The sequence below is a fragment of the Helianthus annuus genome, chromosome 10 (assembly GCF_002127325.2).
Source record: "Helianthus annuus cultivar XRQ/B chromosome 10, HanXRQr2.0-SUNRISE, whole genome shotgun sequence".
NCBI classification, from domain to species: domain Eukaryota; kingdom Viridiplantae; phylum Streptophyta; class Magnoliopsida; order Asterales; family Asteraceae; genus Helianthus; species Helianthus annuus.
Window position 1 is genome coordinate 159,509,988 of NC_035442.2, and position 19,960 is coordinate 159,529,947.

The window sequence follows — 19,960 nt, forward strand, 5'->3', positions numbered from 1 at the left end:
AAACAGTCACTGTTCAAATTTTTAGTATTGATGTTGTTAATTAGTTATATATTGAAATTATCAAATGAAAACTAGAATTGCAATCAAATTACCATTTTACCTAATCGTTACATTCCAATGACATAAGAGTTCCTCCAACATTGTTTTAATGATAAAATTTAAAGTTAAATTAAAAAATAAAAAAAATTCTTGATGACTATTTGTTCCAAAATGGTATTTTAAATTTGACGTTCTCTCTCTTTTTTTTCCTACTTTGCATATTATTTCTAATATTTAATTACTTTAATAAAGTATCATATAAGGATATACGCTACTTACCTTTGAAATTACATTTGCCACTGCATTCAATTAAAATTTTTAATGGAGAATCGGTAAGCTTGAATTCCAACCTTGATATTTTTTTTAAGAACATCCATGCTTATTGTATTATCATGTTACGTTTAGCAATAGATATATTTTGCTTATTCTTTTTTTTATGTACAGTCTTCAAATGGAGGTTGCAAAGGTTAGCATGCTTAACGATCTTAATACATACTCAAACTATTATTCAATTAGAGTGAAGATTGTTAGCATTTCGAAGAAGATGATGAATGATAACAAAAATGAAATATATCGTCTTGATATGATCTTCATGGATGAGATGGTACCGTATATATTTGTCTTATAATTTTTTTGGACATATGAATATCCAAATGTTATATAACATCTTTTTTATTTAATCGGATGTTTCATATTCTTAGGGAACTATGATACAAGCCAGCTGTCTGCATAAGATGCTAGGAAAATTCAAAGACTTCCTTCAGTTGGATGAATGTCTTCTTATCACCAAACCGTCTCTTGCTACTAATAAGTCCTCTGCTAAGTATACCAAGAGAAATGACAAAATATCACTGTATTATACTTCTGTTGAGAAATGGCTTGACTGGTCTGGACTGAAATACCGTTTTAATACAGTTATTGGTATGTAAATCACTACATGATATATATATATATATATATATATATATATATATATATATATATATATATTGTTTTGTCTTATTGCTTTTTTTATTGTTATCTCTTCTTAATGCTGTTTTCTTTTAACAATGTATTTTTGTTTATAGATTGGATTGGTTATGTGGATATATGTTTCAATCTAGAGGATACATCAAAGAAAGATGGGAGCAAGGGCAAGAGACTTAATCTTAGACTTGAAGACCTTGAGTGAGTTCTTTTTATTAAGTTGTTGCATTTTGACGTTTAAAGCATTACAAGGTTGCTTGATGTTATTATGTTTTATGTTAATATTTTATAGGCCAAAAGTGTCTGTTTACTTTGTGGGATGGTTTTGCTATTGACATGTTTGCTTACATGAATGATAAGAAACGAGAGAAATATGTTGTTATGCTTTGTCATTTTGGTATGGTCAACCTTTACAAAGGTACAATTTAAACTTAATTAGTTTAATTTTTTTTTAGTAATTTATCTTTATATTTATTTATATGTTTTAAATTTGACACTATTTATATTGATCTACATTTGGTTTTATTTTTAAATTCAGGCAAGCGTGGAGTTGCAAACGGGTTTGAGCTTAGCAGACTTTTTATTGACACTAACATTGAAGAGATATCCTCTTTTAAGAAGAGGTATAGTTAGTAATATGCAAATAAACATTGAACAGTATTATTTTGTACTTACATTTACTTTTTACGTTTTAATTTGATCACGTGAATCTGTTTAGGTATGTAGAGAAATTTCTGCTTCATCTTCATCAAATGAGCATGTTGGTTCAAACGTTATCTCAAGTGTTGAAGATGAGTTTCTTAATAACCCTGATTTCATGCTTATTGGTTTCCTTGGAACCATATCAACGGTGTGTATTTTCTTATAAGTACTCTACATGCTGAGTTTTTATAGTCTTTTCTAAGTGTTATTATTTTTGTTTGATATTGATAGACAAAGAAGGTTTTGGTTCTTGGCATAATCACAGCTATATGCACTGATAAACTTTGGTATTACAATGGTTGTAACCACTGTAAGTCAGGTGTGGAGGAAAGATTTGTAACGAAAGAAAATGCGGATGGTTCATTTGTTGTTGATCATGCAAAATCATTGGTGTGTACAAATGATAAATGTGAAGGAGTCGACATCTATTGTATTCTGCGGTTTGAGATTACAGTTTTATTTCCTTATACTAAATACTAACATGAACCACACTTTTGTTATTAGTAATACTAATGTTTTCATTTGTTTTTAACTTTGATAGGTTCAAGATACCTATTAGGGAGCAAGACTCTTCCGGTACTGTGTCTTTGACACTGTTTGATTTCGAAGCTTACAAGATTCTTAAGAAAACTACCAAAGAGTTGCTTTCAATCCAAGATCAGGTAACAAATACACGCATTCAGTTATTTGGCCATGTAGTAAATATAATTTAAAATTAATTTTTATAAAATTGTATGTTCTCAATTATGGAATCATTCTGTTCATTGTAATTTATATTAATTTTATAAAATCATAGGTTGTTCATTCTGGAGAGATACCGAACCCAATTTATATTAATTTTAGCTTCGCTTTGCGTGCTAGAATTTGGTCGATGTCGTCCATGGCTTTATAGCCTAGTGGCGTCTTGGGGGTGGGATAAGACTTTGGGACCAATAGGTCCTTGGGTTCGATTCCCACAAGGGGGGCTTTCCCATATTTATTGGGTTTTCCTCCTGAATTGGTGTATAGGCATTATGCCTAGTGGAGATGGATATGATCGAGTGGTTCCGCTGGTGGCACGATGATACTCCAGTGATCCGTCAGTGATCCAAATTTGCCGTTCAAAAAAAAAAAAAAAAAAAAGAATTTGGTCGATGTCGTTTTAGTTTGTAACTGTACGAAAATTCGTTACAACAACCCCATTATATTGGGCTATTAGAATAACGAAAAGGGTACAAATGTAATATAAAAAGAGTAAACATCGAAACTATTTTATGATAATCATTATTATGAATATGATTAAAATCATATATAACAAATCATTATGTACGCAAAGTATTGTTATACACTCACATCTTGATGGAAGGTTGTTCGGAAAACAAACAAAATTACGTTATATGAAATAAAGTGAATTGATATATTATCAATTATTTAGAGGGGGTAAGATCAAATAAAAAGTTTATTTTGTCTAAGTAGGATGAGAAGCAATCTTAACCATTCATTTTTCAAATCAATGGTTAAGATGAAAGTGTAGGAGAAATGAGGAGTGTAAGGGTATTTTAGGAAAATCTTATTTATGGACTTTCTCTCTCCACATGCAAGGCACATGCATATTCCACCCCCGTTTTTTAAACGTTCATAACTTTTTTATACGACATTATTTTTTCATAAAAATTTCACCTTAAAATCGAGCGTCTTTTTATCTTTAATTTGAGTACCATATTGCTATATAAAATATGAAGACTAAAAAAACCAATAAAATGTGTTGTATTTCTATTTAATTGAAATTACTGACTGAGTTACATCAATATCGCAGGTAAGCGAGCAACAAGCTGCGCCGCTACCCCTTTCTGAATAGCAAACCCTAGCCTATTAAAAACAAACCCCTGCCCCCTGTTGACGAGCAACTGCTGTGGACAACCTTTTGGACCCTAGTCAACAAACGGATAGCTTCTGGAGCTAGGGAGCCAAAGGTGTCGAAGGCGAAGAGGACAAATGCATGTTGGTTATCAGCACATGCTTTAGCGTGTTTATCCACCTTTTTAGATTCCGCTTTCCTTATAGCCTGTCCTGCTATAAACCCGCTTTCCCTTAAACTAGCTAAGGGGGAGACTCCTGTGAGATCCACACAAGCATGTTTCCCTCCCGCCCAGCTAAAGATGAGCAGATCCGCTGGTCTCAATGTAGATCTCCTTTCCATCGGATCTGTAAGGAAATTCACAGGGGCCTCCTTCTTGGCAGAAATCCCCGCTCTCCTCAAGATGTCCTCCAAAACATCTCTCACCCAGTCGTGCCGATATTTGAAACCAGGGATGTCACACCCCCAAATTACCACCTAGGGAGTATCCCTGTTAGGCGTGTGACGACTAGTAATGAGCCACCAATTACATTGAACCACAAGTTTAAATAAAATTCCATTACTTAATAATACTGAAATCCCAAACATAAGTTGTTCAAAAACCATAGGTTCAGCGGAAGCGTTAAAGTATCATACTGTAAATATTATCCAAACAACCACAATGAATAAAAGTCTGATAAATAAGTTTATTAATGTAACCATGACCACTCTCGCCCTCCAGCCAGCAAGTTCCTGCGTTCTAAGCACCTATGGACCTGCGAGCATGTAACACACATATCAGACAAAGCTGGCGAGTTCACAGTTTTAGAAAATGTTTGTTACCCGTTGTATGTAAAACAGTTCAATAACCAATGCAAGTAATATTGTTAATATCTCATTTCCGAACAATGACGGCTCCTGAAGTACACGACTGCCCTTCCCACGTACTCCTATCTAGTACTGGGCCAGACTGGGTCATTAGTTCACCTCCGTCCTCTACAGAAGCGGGGTGAGGGTGCCAAACCTAAGTAGCGCTACTAACTAATACCCGATGAGGGACTTACAAAAGATGATAGGTGAGAATATTAACCAATATACCCGTTTTTACCCAAACCACTGACTGTCCCCAACCACTGGGACGCATGCTCGAATGTAGTGAACTCACCTTCGGTTTGCTCGGTAAGACCAGTTACGGGTTCAAGTGGATCAACCAACCCTATCGTAATTACCGATAACCATTAGTCTCTTAAACCACTAATCAAGTATTCCTTGTTTATTTATACATATCACATGAATAACATCCATTTGGTTTCATGCACATTATACCATTTAGTCATGCAACATAATAGTCATCCATATAACATAATGACATTCACTTAATAATTATTCACATATTAGCTATAACATGCAATAACAGTTTCACGAATTCTCATATCCCAAATATATATACTTGTCAGTTAATATAATCTCTACAAACATGCCTTCCCTACTGTGTTTGTGGATCGACGAGCAGCCATCCCGCAGCCCCGTCAACATGTACGGCGCCATGTAAATAACATGGTTCTACGTTGTACATGGCCCATTCATAAGCGTGTATCTCAAATTAAATCATGTAGTGCGGCCTACGTGTAAGGCCCGGGTGTATATGCGACTGGTCCGCTTAAGCGACTAGAACTCTTGTGCTACTGAACCACTTAGTGCAATTCCGCCTAGTACTCGGCCCAAGTACCCACCGATCTAAAGTCTGTGCGGCCCAAAGCAAGTGTGTAACATAACAAGGTTGCTAATGTATGTTCATATCTGGTCGGCTTATACCTAATGCAACAGATGTGTTTTTCCTAAGCGGAACCCTCATCATTCCCATTCTTTAATTAGTTACCAGACTTGACATGCAGCCTATCTTATTCGAGGTTGATGTTTATCATGCAAGGGTTTTCACCTTAACCACTTTTTAACAGTTCATTGAATTTCTATAATATCAATACAAATTTCGACAAAAATCATAATCGTCCAACTCATGCAGTTCATGTATGATTCTAGGATCATGCTTTCATCTACAAAATTACTATAAAAACACAACTCACCAGGAACCATTATTCATTCACGTTACCCATTAATTAGATAAATTCATATTCATATTTTACCCCATTTATTAAGGTCATGCACACCATGAAATCAATCTATACCTATTACATCACATCAATTAAAAGCAAGACATCTGATAACAATTTATGATGAGAGCCTATTCCCTATTCACAAAAGCACTAGTAGCAATCATATCAAGTCTTAGTATCATGCAAGACATTAACTAATGACATATGTAAACCCTCACATGGCTACTGACAATTCTTTGCAAACATGAACAATCATGGCTCACATGGCTACTGACAATTCTATTCACACATTAATCCACAAGCATATATACAACCATATATATATTACGTAATTAATCTATGCATATGCTAACCTGCTTAAAATGCACAAGAACACAGGATTCAAGGGGAGCGGATTTCGTCTGCCGTCCAAGATCGAGAGGTGGGGGAAAAATAGTAGGGTTTGTATTACTTGTGTATACTTCCATACGTTACATGTAAATATATGGATAAAAGGTTGGGCCAGTTGTTCGCTAACAAAACAATAAATTGGGCCGATACCACACAACCATGTGAAACCGATTGGGTCTAGTCTAGAGGTTTATTCAAGTGTTTTGGGTCAAGTTCAATTATATTAATGGGTTCCAACAAACGAACACACACACACATTGCGGCCCACTTATTCCAACAAACGAACACACACACATTGCGGCCCTACTTTATACGTACGACATAGAGATTGACCCGTTACACACGCACACCACACAACTACAAGATATAATAGCACGTTTATCAAGGTCACGGGTTAAATAGATAGGTTAGGACAATGACGAGAAAATCACAAAACCGAAAGCACTAACCTTGAAACTTCAGGTTGTCACATCATCCCCAACTTGAAGGAAATTTCGTCCCGAAATTTTGACAAGTAAACACGAAAGAATGAAGTGAGAATTCAAGATTGTTGCGGATTTTGTTCAGGTGTGACATCATCCCCAACTTGAAGGGGAATCTCGCCCCGAGATTCACTAGTTTTGCTTGACTCTTCTTTGTCTTTGGGAAAGAGGTGAGGGTACTTTAGTTTCATCTGATCCTCGCGCTCCCATGTGAACTCCGGTCCACGTCTTGAGTTCCAACGAACCCTAACGATGGGAATACGACTGTGTTTACGCACTTTGACCTCACGGTCCATAATCTCGATGGGTTCTTCTACAAACTGCAGCTTGTCGTCGATCTTTAACTCTTGAAAAGGTACTGTTAATGGGTCGTCAGCATAACACTTCTTCAACTGCGACACATGAAATACATCGTGAACATTACCCAGCTCAGTAGGTAACTCCAATCTATAAGCCACCTTACCAATACGCTCCAGAACCTTAAACGGCCCAACATATCGTGGATTCAGCTTGCCACGTTTCCCAAAGCGCACAACCCCTTTCCACGGTGAGACTTTCAACATAACTCGGTCATTCACTTCAAACACTACCTCCTTGGCACGTTTGTCTGCATAGGCTTTCTGACGATCACGAGCAGCTGCCATACGTTCTCTGATTTTCACGATTTTCTCTGAAGTTTCGAGTACTATCTCAGGACCTGTGATCTGACTATCACCCACTTCAGCCCAGCAAAGAGGTGAACGACATTTCCTCCCGTACAGTGCCTCAAATGGTGCCGCCTTGATACTGGTGTGGTAGCTGTTATTGTAGGAAAACTCGACCAACGGCAAATGCTTCTCCCACCCCTTTCCAAAATCAATAACGCATGCCCGTAACATATCCTCTAGCGTCTGAATGGTGCGTTCACTCTGACCATCCGTTTGTGGGTGATAGGCCGTGCTCATATCGAGACGCGAGCCGAACGACTTATGCATAGCCTGCCATAACTCCGCAGTAAAACGAGGATCTCGATCGGAAATAATAGAAGTCGGCACTCCGTGCCTAGTAACCACCTCTTTAAGGTACACCGCTGCGAGTTGCGAATACTTATCCGTCTCCTTGATCGCTAAGAAATGTGCTGACTTTGTGAGACGGTCGACAATCACCCATATAGTATCATTCCCAGCCTGCGTTCTCGGTAACCCCGTAACAAAATCCATAGCGATCTGTTCCCATTTCCACATGGGTATCTCCGGCTGCTGAAGTAGACCCGAAGGTTTCTGGTACTCTGCTTTGACCCTAGCACAAGTCAAGCACTTACTCACGTATGTTGCAATGAGAGCTTTCATATTCGGCCACCAATACAAAACCTTGAGGTCCTGATACATCTTATCGGACCCTGGGTGAATAGAATATCGTGACTTGTGTGCTTCGCCCATCACAAGCTCTCGAAGATCACCAAATAAAGGAACCCATATTCGTTCCATGAAGTAGTAAATACCATCAGACCGTTGCTCGAAATTCTTCTTGTGTAGACCTCGTAATCCTTCAGCCTCGATATTTTCTTCCTTTAATGCCTCAATCTGAGCTGAACGGATCCGAGCAGGTAGATCAGAGTGAATAGTAAGCTGTAGGGCACGAATACGCTTCGGTCTTGGTTCCTTGCGGCTAAGAGCATCCGCTACAACGTTAGCTTTACCCGGGTGATACTTGATGGCACACTCGTAATCATTGAACAACTCTACCCAGCGACGCTGACGCATATTCAACTCTTTCTGATCGAAGATATGCTGAAGGCTCTTGTGATCAGTATAGATGGTGCATTTCGTGCCGTAGAGATAATGCCTCCAAATCTTCAGTGCAAAGACCACTACTCCCAACTCCAAGTCGTGTGTCGTGTAGTTTTTCTCGTGTACTTTCAACTGACGAGAAGCATAAGCTATCACCTTCTCGCGTTGCATCAATACGCAACCGAGACCCTGAATCGAAGCATCACAATAAACCACAAAATCCTCGGTACCATCTGGTAGAGATAGAATCGGCGCGCTGCATAATTTTTGTTTCAAAAGTTGGAATGCATCCTCCTGTTTCGTTCCCCATGAGTAAACTATCTTCTTCTGTGTTAGTGAGGTGAGTGGCTGAGCAATCTTCGAGAAATTCTGAATAAAACGACGATAGTACCCTGCTAGACCGAGAAATTGCCGCACCTCCGAAGGATTCTTTGGTGCCGCCCAGTTCCTGATGGCGTCGATCTTGGCAGGATCCACATGTATGCCCAATTCGTTAACTATATGCCCCAGAAAATGCACCTCCCGTATCCAAAAATCACACTTCGAAAATTTTGCATACAGTTGCTCCCTCCTCAGGAGTTCTAAGATGAGGCGCAGATGCCGCTCATGATCTTCCTTGCTCTTGGAATAAATTAGAATGTCGTCGATAAAAACGATAACGAAGTCATCAAGGTATGGTTTGCACACGTGGTTCATGAGATCCATGAAGACCGTTGGTGCGTTGGTCAACCCGAACGGCATAACCAAGAATTCGTAGTGACCGTATCGCGTCCGAAACGCTGTTTTGGGAACGTCTTCTTCTCTAACTCGCACCTGATGATATCCCGACCTTAAGTCGATTTTCGAATAGAAACTTGACCCTTGCAGCTGGTCAAACAAGTCGTCAATACGAGGTAAAGGATAACGGTTTTTAACCGTCACCTTGTTGAGCTCGCGATAATCTACACACATCCGGAAAGACCCATCCTTCTTCTTTACAAATAGGACTGGGGCTCCCCAAGGGGAAGAGCTAGGTCGGATGAAACCCCTATCCAACAGCTCTTGGAGTTGGTTTGACAATTCCTGTAACTCCCCTGGCGCAAGACGGTAAGGAGCACGAGCAACCGGGGCTGCCGCTGGGGCGAGGTCAATCTGGAATTCCACCTGACGATGTGGAGGTAGACCAGGGAGTTCCTCAGGAAATACATCAGGATATTCACGAACAACTGGAAGATCTTCGATCTTCCTTTCATCTGACTGTGAATCAGTGACAAGAGCGAAAATTGCCGGATAGCCCTTACGCAGATACTTCTGAGCCTTTATTGCTGAAACAATACTAACTGGGGTCCCACTGCGATGACCCTGAACTGATAAAAATTCCCCACTAGGAAGGGGAACACGTATGATCTTCTCCTTACAGAGAATCTCCGCTTGATATTTGGACAACCAGTCCATTCCAACGATCACGTCGAAGCTTCCAAGAGTAATAGGTATTAAGTCAATGTCGAATACTTGACCCAGAAGATCGATTTTACACCCAAGTAGAACATGTGTAGCTTCGATTGTTTTACCATTTGCGATTTCTACTATGTGTTTCATTACGAGAAGTGTAGGACTTATCCCTAACTGAGAACTGAACCCCAAAGACACGTAACTCCAGTCGGCACCAGAATCAAATAAAATAGAAGCAATAACACCATTCACTGAAAACGTACCAGTAACCACGTTGCCGTCGTTCCGCGCTTCACCAGCTCCCAACACAAACCCGCGCCCACGCGCGACATTACCCGCATTGTTGTTCCCGTTACTACCCCCTGTGTTCTGTTTCAGCTGAGGGCAGTCTCGCTTGAAGTGCCCCTCAGCCCCACACTGAAAACACCCCTTCTGAGTACCCTGGTTCTGCTGAGTCTGTTGTCTACCCGACTGCTGTGATGACTGCTGCTGAGCTGGAAAAGTGGCCCTACAATCCCTAGCCATATGCCCTGGTCGATTACATCGATGACAAACACGAGCACACTGTCCCTTGTGATGATAGTTACACTTGCTGCACATGGGTAGCTTCCCTACGTATGATCCCTGCCCTGATTTGTTACTCGAGTTCTGATTCACTGATGCTGTCTGACTGGAACTGCGGGTGCTGCCAGTATCCGTCTTCTTCTGAGGCTGTGCAGAGTTGGACCCCTTGTCTGTATCGTTCCATTTACGTTTGCTATCAGCAGCAGATGCAGTGGAAGTAGTGGCAGCTGTGGTAGTGCTAGAAATACGAGGTGGCAATGAGTCGCTCTCCCCCTCCTGGTCAACGATTTTATGTGCCAACCTAACAATCTGGGTTAGGTTATTGAGGTTCGCTGCTGTAACTAAACCCTTCACCCGTGGAGGTAACCCCTTAATAAACAACTCGATTCTTCGTGGCATGGGTAACGAGGGAAAATAAACCAACAAGTAAGACTCAAGTTTACGATTCAAAGGAAAAGAATGTCTGGTACATGTCATACCAGCCTGGTAAGCTGCCAAGGCTGCAGCCACCTGAGCGTTGAGTAATGCTTCTAGCTCCGCTTGGGTCATATGGATTTCGCCACGGCCACCACCGCGGCCTCCATTACGTCCACCACGACGACCTCCACCACGTCCGTTCATGATTCTACAAGTATGGGAAGAAGGAACGAATTAACAGATCATTTCAAGCGAATGTCAAGTATTGCTATAGCATTCACAGTTTTCGAAGTTCTAATACAAGATTGACTATCAACGTGGGATTCCTTTTTCACACTAGTCGAGATTTACTAGGACTCACATGCACCCCACGTTGTTATTATGTGTGCACCCATAATAATAACCCGATTTGCATGCTTATCTCAGTTCCTCCCTACTCATGTTAAAAGGTTTCCCCAACTCATGCAGTACGACCGGCAACATCACAACATAGAGCATGTAAATTCAGGTAGAGTCATACTCTTAAAACACGTAGCGTAAACAGATAGCATATTAATTCGTATTGTAATATCAAGTGTGCGTTCGGGTGTGATACTAATCATGAGTATGTGCTAACTATGCTTATGCAATAGTAAACAAGAGACGAACCTTGCTGCCTGGAGTTGAGTGTCATGGTCGATGTCGTGTCAGTTCAGTTATAGTCTGGTTTTATAAATCATTTTTAAAACCAAATTCACTATAACCAGTGGCTCTGATACCAAACTGTCACACCCCCAAATTACCACCTAGGGAGTATCCCTGTTAGGCGTGTGACGACTAGTAATGAGCCACCAATTACATTGAACCACAAGTTTAAATAAAATTCCATTACTTAATAATACTGAAATCCCAAACATAAGTTGTTCAAAAACCATAGGTTCAGCGGAAGCGTTAAAGTATCATACTGTAAATATTATCCAAACAACCACAATGAATAAAAGTCTGATAAATAAGTTTATTAATGTAACCATGACCACTCTCGCCCTCCAGCCAGCAAGTTCCTGCGTTCTAAGCACCTATGGACCTGCGAGCATGTAACACACATATCAGACAAAGCTGGCGAGTTCACAGTTTTAGAAAATGTTTGTTACCCGTTGTATGTAAAACAGTTCAATAACCAATGCAAGTAATATTGTTAATATCTCATTTCCGAACAATGACGGCTCCTGAAGTACACGACTGCCCTTCCCACGTACTCCTATCTAGTACTGGGCCAGACTGGGTCATTAGTTCACCTCCGTCCTCTACAGGAGCGGGGTGAGGGTGCCAAACCTAAGTAGCGCTACTAACTAATACCCGATGAGGGACTTACAAAAGATGATAGGTGAGAATATTAACCAATATACCCGTTTTTACCCAAACCACTGACTGTCCCCAACCACTGGGACGCATGCTCGAATGTAGTGAACTCACCTTCGGTTTGCTCGGTAAGACCAGTTACGGGTTCAAGTGGATCAACCAACCCTATCGTAATTACCGATAACCATTAGTCTCTTAAACCACTAATCAAGTATTCCTTGTTTATTTATACATATCACATGAATAACATCCATTTGGTTTCATGCACATTATACCATTTAGTCATGCAACATAATAGTCATCCATATAACATAATGACATTCACTTAATAATTATTCACATATTAGCTATAACATGCAATAACAGTTTCACGAATTCTCATATCCCAAATATATATACTTGTCGGTTAATATAATCTCTACAAACATGCCTTCCCTACTGTGTTTGTGGATCGACGAGCAGCCATCCCGCAGCCCCGTCAACATGTACGGCGCCATGTAAATAACATGGTTCTACGTTGTACATGGCCCATTCATAAGCGTGTATCTCAAATTAAATCATGTAGTGCGGCCTACGTGTAAGGCCCGGGTGTATATGCGACTGGTCCGCTTAAGCGACTAGAACTCTTGTGCTACTGAACCACTTAGTGCAATTCCGCCTAGTACTCGGCCCAAGTACCCACCGATCTAAAGTCTGTGCGGCCCAAAGCAAGTGTGTAACATAACAAGGTTGCTAATGTATGTTCATATCTGGTCGACTTATACCTAATGCAACAGATGTGTTTTTCCTAAGCGGAACCCTCATCATTCCCATTCTTTAATTAGTTACCAGACTTGACATGCAGCCTATCTTATTCGAGGTTGATGTTTATCATGCAAGGGTTTTCACCTTAACCACTTTTTAACAGTTCATTGAATTTCTATAATATCAATACAAATTTCGACAAAAATCATAATCGTCCAACTCATGCAGTTCATGTATGATTCTAGGATCATGCTTTCATCTACAAAATTACTATAAAAACACAACTCACCAGGAACCATTATTCATTCACGTTACCCATTAATTAGATAAATTCATATTCATATTTTACCCCATTTATTAAGGTCATGCACACCATGAAATCAATCTATACCTATTACATCACATCAATTAAAAGCAAGACATCTGATAACAATTTATGATGAGAGCCTATTCCCTATTCACAAAAGCACTAGTAGCAATCATATCAAGTCTTAGTATCATGCAAGACATTAACTAATGACATATGTAAACCCTCACATGGCTACTGACAATTCTTTGCAAACATGAACAATCATGGCTCACATGGCTACTGACAATTCTATTCACACATTAATCCACAAGCATATATACAACCATATATATATTACGTAATTAATCTATGCATATGCTAACCTGCTTAAAATGCACAAGAACACAGGATTCAAGGGGAGCGGATTTCGTCTGCCGTCCAAGATCGAGAGGTGGGGGAAAAATAGTAGGGTTTGTATTACTTGTGTATACTTCCATACGTTACATGTAAATATATGGATAAAAGGTTGGGCCAGTTGTTCGCTAACAAAACAATAAATTGGGCCGATACCACACAACCATGTGAAACCGATTGGGTCTAGTCTAGAGGTTTATTCAAGTGTTTTGGGTCAAGTTCAATTATATTAATGGGTTCCAACAAACGAACACACACACATTGCGGCCCACTTATTCCAACAAACGAACACACACACATTGCGGCCCTACTTTATACGTACGACATAGAGATTGACCCGTTACACACGCACACCACACAACTACAAGATATAATAGCACGTTTATCAAGGTCACGGGTTAAATAGATAGGTTAGGACAATGACGAGAAAATCACAAAACCGAAAGCACTAACCTTGAAACTTCAGGTTGTCACAAGGGAGCTCCTTACAATGAATAGCATGCTCCCCATATTTCTATGTTATACAACATTTTTTTGTGCTGAATTTTTGTACTATATTTTTGTGCTAAATTTTTTGTGCTGGATTTTTTGTCTTAAATTTTTTTTTCTCAATTTTTTGTGCTGGATTTTTTTGTACTACATTTTTTGCTGAATTTTTTTGTGCTATATTTTTTGTACTATATTTTTTTGTGCTATGTTTTTGTACTAGATTTTTTTGTGCTATATTTTTTTGTACTAGATTTTTTTGTGCTATATTTTTTTGTACTACATTTTTTTTGCTATATTTTTTTGTATATATTTTTTGTGCTAATTTTTTTTTTGTACTAGATTTTTTTTTGTTGTATTTTTAAAAAACAAAAGGGGTGCCACATGTCATTTTTACTCCTATTTATAAGGACCAAAATACCCTTCATTCCTACTTATTAGGAGTGCCACATGTCATCATCACAATCCATCTTAGGCTACTTAGGCAAAATCCACTTTTTAGTGGATTATTCCCCTTATTTAGAGTATGTAGAATGCTTTTTTGGAGTACAATTTCTTCCTAACGAAAAATATATGAAAAATACATATATCAAAACACGAAACAGTTTAAAGAAAATAAAAAAGTAAATTTAATTACTGGGACTATCTTTTTTGTGAACATGACAGGAGGAACAATTTGAAAACCATTCTCAGAACATGTCAAAAACATGCCCTAATGGTTCTACACTCAAAACCATCTTCACATAAAACCGACTTACCCACCCTTATTCAACAGTTCTTCAAAAATTGAAAAAATTTTCTTAGACTGTCCGTAATGCAACAGGCTGCATTTACTACATGCATCCTAGTCATCACTGCCACATCAGCTTTTTACTCATTATTAACAAATGCACTATCTCTCCTCTTTTTAACTCCAACCCATCCTTCCCACATGTACCCTCTCTCTTCCACATCACCATTTCTTTTTCCAACCCATTAGTTTTTAAAGGGCCCACCTTCACCTTCTCTCCTGCATTTAGGTGCACTTCACTAAGTGCAAACCCCTTACTTTATTGTCCACCCAATGCATCCTTCACAAATGCACGCACCACGTTATTAAGTGCAACCCCCCAAATGGAAGCATTGGAGGCAGTCTTAGGGCTTCTCGACTCTTTACCTTCAAGTTGCTACGGGCGGCGGTAAGTATTTCCAATCGTACCAACACACACACACACACACACTCTCTCTGTGTATATATTTCTCTCTGAATATCAGTTACCATCTCACCCTTGCCTGCAACGCCGAAAACACTCTACTAACACCGCTGTGTGTATATATGTTTGTCTCTCACGACACCACTAATGAAACCTCATCGCCACCACCCACAACAACAAATTGTCATAGACGAACCCCCTATGTGTACCATGTGTACCATGTGCTTGGTTGCTTTTTAGGGCTCGGACGACTTGGTTAAGCGGAGGCAACTGCGGTTACAATCGAGCGATCTTTCCAGCCAATGACGTTTTTCCGGTAAAAAAAATAAACCCATGGTGGTAGTACCGGCGGTGGTGGGTTCATGCTTTTTTCCCGGCAAGGATGGTAGTATCTTCGACGTTGTGTTTGAATATAGGATATAAGGGGAGTGGGTGTTCCGCCATGTCAGCAACCACTATTCTATCACTCACAAACATTCTTTAGTGGCGGTGGTCTTCACTAGTGATGGGATTCCAATGTACAAGTATTAATACACAATGTACAAGTCATACACATACATTCAACAATTCTTCAACACGTGATAAAATCCACGCGTTATAACTATCACTCGTTATAAAGTATGGCGGCGGCGGTGTTCGTGATAGTTTCATGAGTGATGGGCAGTCCATAACGGACCACCCCCACTCCCCTAATGTATTAGTGAGAGAAAAATAGAGAGGGAAAGAGGAAAAAAACATTTATTTATTTTACTAATTATAATGTCCATTTAGCTAAGTTTATATTAAAACCTATAAAATACAACTAATAATTAAAATGATATTTATTATACAGATATTAACGCATTTATTAAATAATTAACATTTAATAAGGTGTATCAAAAATGCACCGACCATACACCGTGTCATCCCGATCAATCAAAATCTTAATTAACCTAATAGATAGGGCAGACATCGTATATTCATATCCACTAAAAGCATGTGGTTAGCATTACACTAGTTGTTTCATTATCTAAACTATTTACAAAGCAAGTGTGCAAAGCAATTGTGAAGTTTAATATGATTGATTTTATCTTTTGAAATGTTTGATTAAAGTAACTACTTTTGATTTGGTTGAAAACAATAATATGGAATAGGAATCAAACCTGGGTTCGAAATCATAAGCAACTAGTTCAATTACACACTTGGGTTTGGAATTAGGATAAGTAATTGGTATTAATGGGTTGGGTTGCAAGGCTTAGGCGTCATTAACTATCAACATCAAGAATGGACAATAATACGCTTCGTTACTGAAGAACATGAACAAACCCTAATTTATATCAAAGCATAATTAGCCGAATTCATTTCGCAAAGTCAATGTTGCGAGTATATATCGACAATTCACGAATTCAAAACATGACTAACGCAATTAACATAATCATCAAATACACAAATGCGAAATCAGTCAATCCACAAAATAATTATTGTACAAAGAACCCTAGAAAACTTACAACCCTACACCTGAGGATGATCACAGGATATAACCCACACACCGTGTTCAAAACAACCCCTTTTTTTCTCTTGATTTACGTGGAGGACAACAACCTAGAGGCTCCTCAGTCCTCCCCACCGAATCCTTCTTTATAATTCCTTTCCCATTGACTTTCTCTATGGCACTACTGCCTAACCAACATAAAAGATTTCTAGTCTTTTTCTTACACCGTTGGTCCTTGTAATTTCTGTCAAATTTCAATGTCAGATACTAATAATTTTTTGTTACAAAATAAGGTATTAACGTTCTAATTTGTCACAATGTGGAGTACTATGAGCAAACCTTGTCACAATATTGAGTACAAAGACCAAATCTTGTTAACTTTTTTTTGTTAAGTCTTATTAAAATGACTAAAATGTCATTTAATAACTAGATAATCTACTTTTTAATTAATTATATTTGACTAAAATAAATTAAAGTAATATTTTTATATTTTATTTATGTTTTTTAATAAAATTAAATGGATTTGAATTTTATTATTTTTAAACTTTGAGTTTATAAATAATAGGCTAGTAAAATAAACTTTTTAACTTACTCGAAATAATAAACCAAGTTAAGATTTATAAAATAACTAAAACAAAATTCCGATATATGAATATAACAGTTTTGTAATTTGAAATAAATATGAGGTTTTGGTTCTGTATGATAAAACAAACAAATAGCATGTAATATTCGTACCAGTTTGCGATGTTATGTACAAGAATTGCATAGCTAGAGTTCCGGTATGCCGACGCGGCCCCGATCAGATGTAGAAACGAAACTGGCTGTGAAATTGTTGGGGAATGAGGTCGACCGGGTCAAGAGGCGTATATTTATACTCGCATTGGAGATATAACGGATCGAGATGATGATGGGAATTTCAGAGTTAAACGGGTTAGCGAATAAGCATAATTTGCAGTTTATACGTGACACAAAGGAGTTGTTAGTTTTGATTACCATGGAGATAAACATTAATGAAAAAAAACCGAGTTAAACAAACAATTTTTACGGATCCGATATGGCCAGAATCCGGCGACTTTGTCGGAGAAAACCCCTGAAAGGCGGCCTTTTCTTTTGTCACACCCTGGCTTTTGCGGAAGCGTGGGTTTATTTTGTGTGACTTCTTAATACCATAGCAATCAATCATAACAATACTATATGATAAAACAAGAGATGTTCATCCATTAATAAGGTTTAGAAATACAATACAACGTCATTTTTAAAATGTCGACACATAAAACAAGATACAACCATAACATGATTTAAAACGTGTTCATATGACACAATAAAAGACTTGAATAAAAACATGGTTTAAGGACATGTAACCCGTCCAGGTAAGGGTTACACCTCCTGAACCTACTACCCTGGATGACGTCTTTATTTAGTACGCAGCTTGACACAAATGCAGACACTTTCCAGATCCCTTAGTTTTCCTGAAATACATGTAAGTTGAAAAATCAACAAAAGTTGAGCGAGTTCATGTGTAAGTGAGTATGTATAAACCTTTATAATGCGTTTGTATGTATGAAAATCCCTGGTATATAGCAATTAAGGAAAAAAGAGATCACCATTGGGTTGCAAAGCCAATGATATGTGTGAAGTGATGCAGGAAGACTCAAACCTAGCAGATTTGTGCGTCGGGCACATAGTCACCACATGGTCCACTCGGCGGACTCAGGAGTGGGGCTCGCTACACCCAAATAGATCTATCACTAATGTCCCTTGGTCCTACAACGAGGATTAATGGCCTTAAGTTCTACCTACCCACTCACATGATCTGAACGTCCCAACTAGGGATGAGCATATCGGTATCCGATACCGAACCGAAACCGATACCGCCTAATACCGATCCCGAATTTCACCCAAACTAGGTACCGATACCGATACCAAAACATGTCGGTTAGGTATCGGTACGGTACGGTATCGGTATTATACCGTATTTTGAGGGTCGGTATCGGTATAATACCGATACCGTACCGTACCGATACCGAAAACGCCAAAAAGTGGATACCGATCGATATACCGATCGGGATCGGGATCGGTACGGGATCGGTACAGGATCGGTATGGGATCGGTATTCGGTGGCATATGCTCATCCCTAGTCCCAACCCTCCTTAAGCTAACCATACCATGTATAAAAATGTCCAAAAATAATTGTAACATGTATTTCACCCCCGAAGTTATAAAACTGAAAACAACTAAGAGAAAAGGGGGACATGAACTCACTGTATTGCGCCTTCAGTATGTGTAACCCAAGTCTCTTCAGCCAACACAACTACCTACAGTGTACTAACGTCTATTAGACGAACGGGTCGTGCCTTGTCTTAGTATTTGCGTCTTTGGGTTACGTTTCTGTCATTATTCCAAGTTATAGTGATTATATTTAGTTTTGGAATAATTGTTTATGCAGTATCTCTGTATTAATATTTCTTAAGTATTTCAACTTCGTATTTTCCTTCCCAAGGATGGGGTGTTTATACATGTATGCTTTATAATTCCGAAAAATATATTTTAAGTCTCACTTAGAAAATATATTTTAATCATTTGTCTAAAACATTTTAATTCCAAAATATATATATATATTTTCCCAAAAATATCATATTTTACTCCATACATTTTCCAAAATAATACTTTATCAAAATATACGTATGAGAGTATTTTCCGAAAAATGCATAAGTTACGTTTTAGCGTGTCGTAAAGCAACAATACTTGCGTAGCTTAAATATTTATTTTGTGAGAGCGTTGGTATTATTTTGGAGTCGTAATTTCATGATATCTACTAGTTATATTATTTTTACCCTAAAAATAATATATCTCTAGTTCACAAAATAATAAGATAATCACACAAGTGTTTTATTATAAAATATATATTCTAAATATATATTTAACAAATTGTATTTACTAAAATCCACCTCCGGTACTTGGTATTTTTTTAATAAAAATCATGACGAAGTTTAATTTGAAAACCAAGTTAAAAATATATTTTGTAAACACTTGTTAGAAAGATATTTCAAGTGTTGAAATTCTAGAAAAAATTTGCTAGAGTTTCCTCTGTAAATGGAGGTGTCCATGCTTTTTAGCATATCATTTTCTTTTGTAAAAATCATTCCAACAATCATCAATCAACAACATACAATTTTTAACCACTAATCTTGATAAAAATAAGGCTAAATCATAAACTCATGAACTTGAAAGTGTGTAAAAATATGTAGTAAGTTACTATCATGCTTAGTAGGTCTTGTTATCTTTAAAAATAAGATTAGTTTCTTAAAAACTTTATTTTTAAAGAATTTGGAGTT

General features: G+C 38.2%; 1 protein-coding gene across 1 annotated transcript; it reads left to right on the forward strand.

Moving 5' to 3' along the window:
• The first annotated feature begins 360 nt into the window (after positions 1-360).
• On the forward strand, positions 361-2,599 carry LOC110883034. The gene is made up of 10 exons (XM_022130900.1): positions 361-371; positions 484-643; positions 741-960; positions 1,107-1,172; positions 1,298-1,423; positions 1,544-1,628; positions 1,732-1,855; positions 1,939-2,147; positions 2,249-2,369; positions 2,504-2,599. Exons 1-10 carry the CDS (start codon positions 361-363, stop codon positions 2,597-2,599), a joined length of 1,218 nt encoding a protein of 405 aa, XP_021986592.1.
• Positions 2,600-19,960: the final 17,361 nt, after the last annotated feature.

Coding starts and splice junctions, on each gene's coding strand:
- LOC110883034 (XM_022130900.1), top strand. Junction 1,629..1,731: donor ATATCCTCTTTTAAGAAGAG/GTATAGTTAGTA, acceptor TTAGGTATGTAG/AGAAATTTCTGCTTCATCTT. Junction 2,148..2,248: donor GACATCTATTGTATTCTGCG/GTTTGAGATTAC, acceptor TAACTTTGATAG/GTTCAAGATACCTATTAGGG.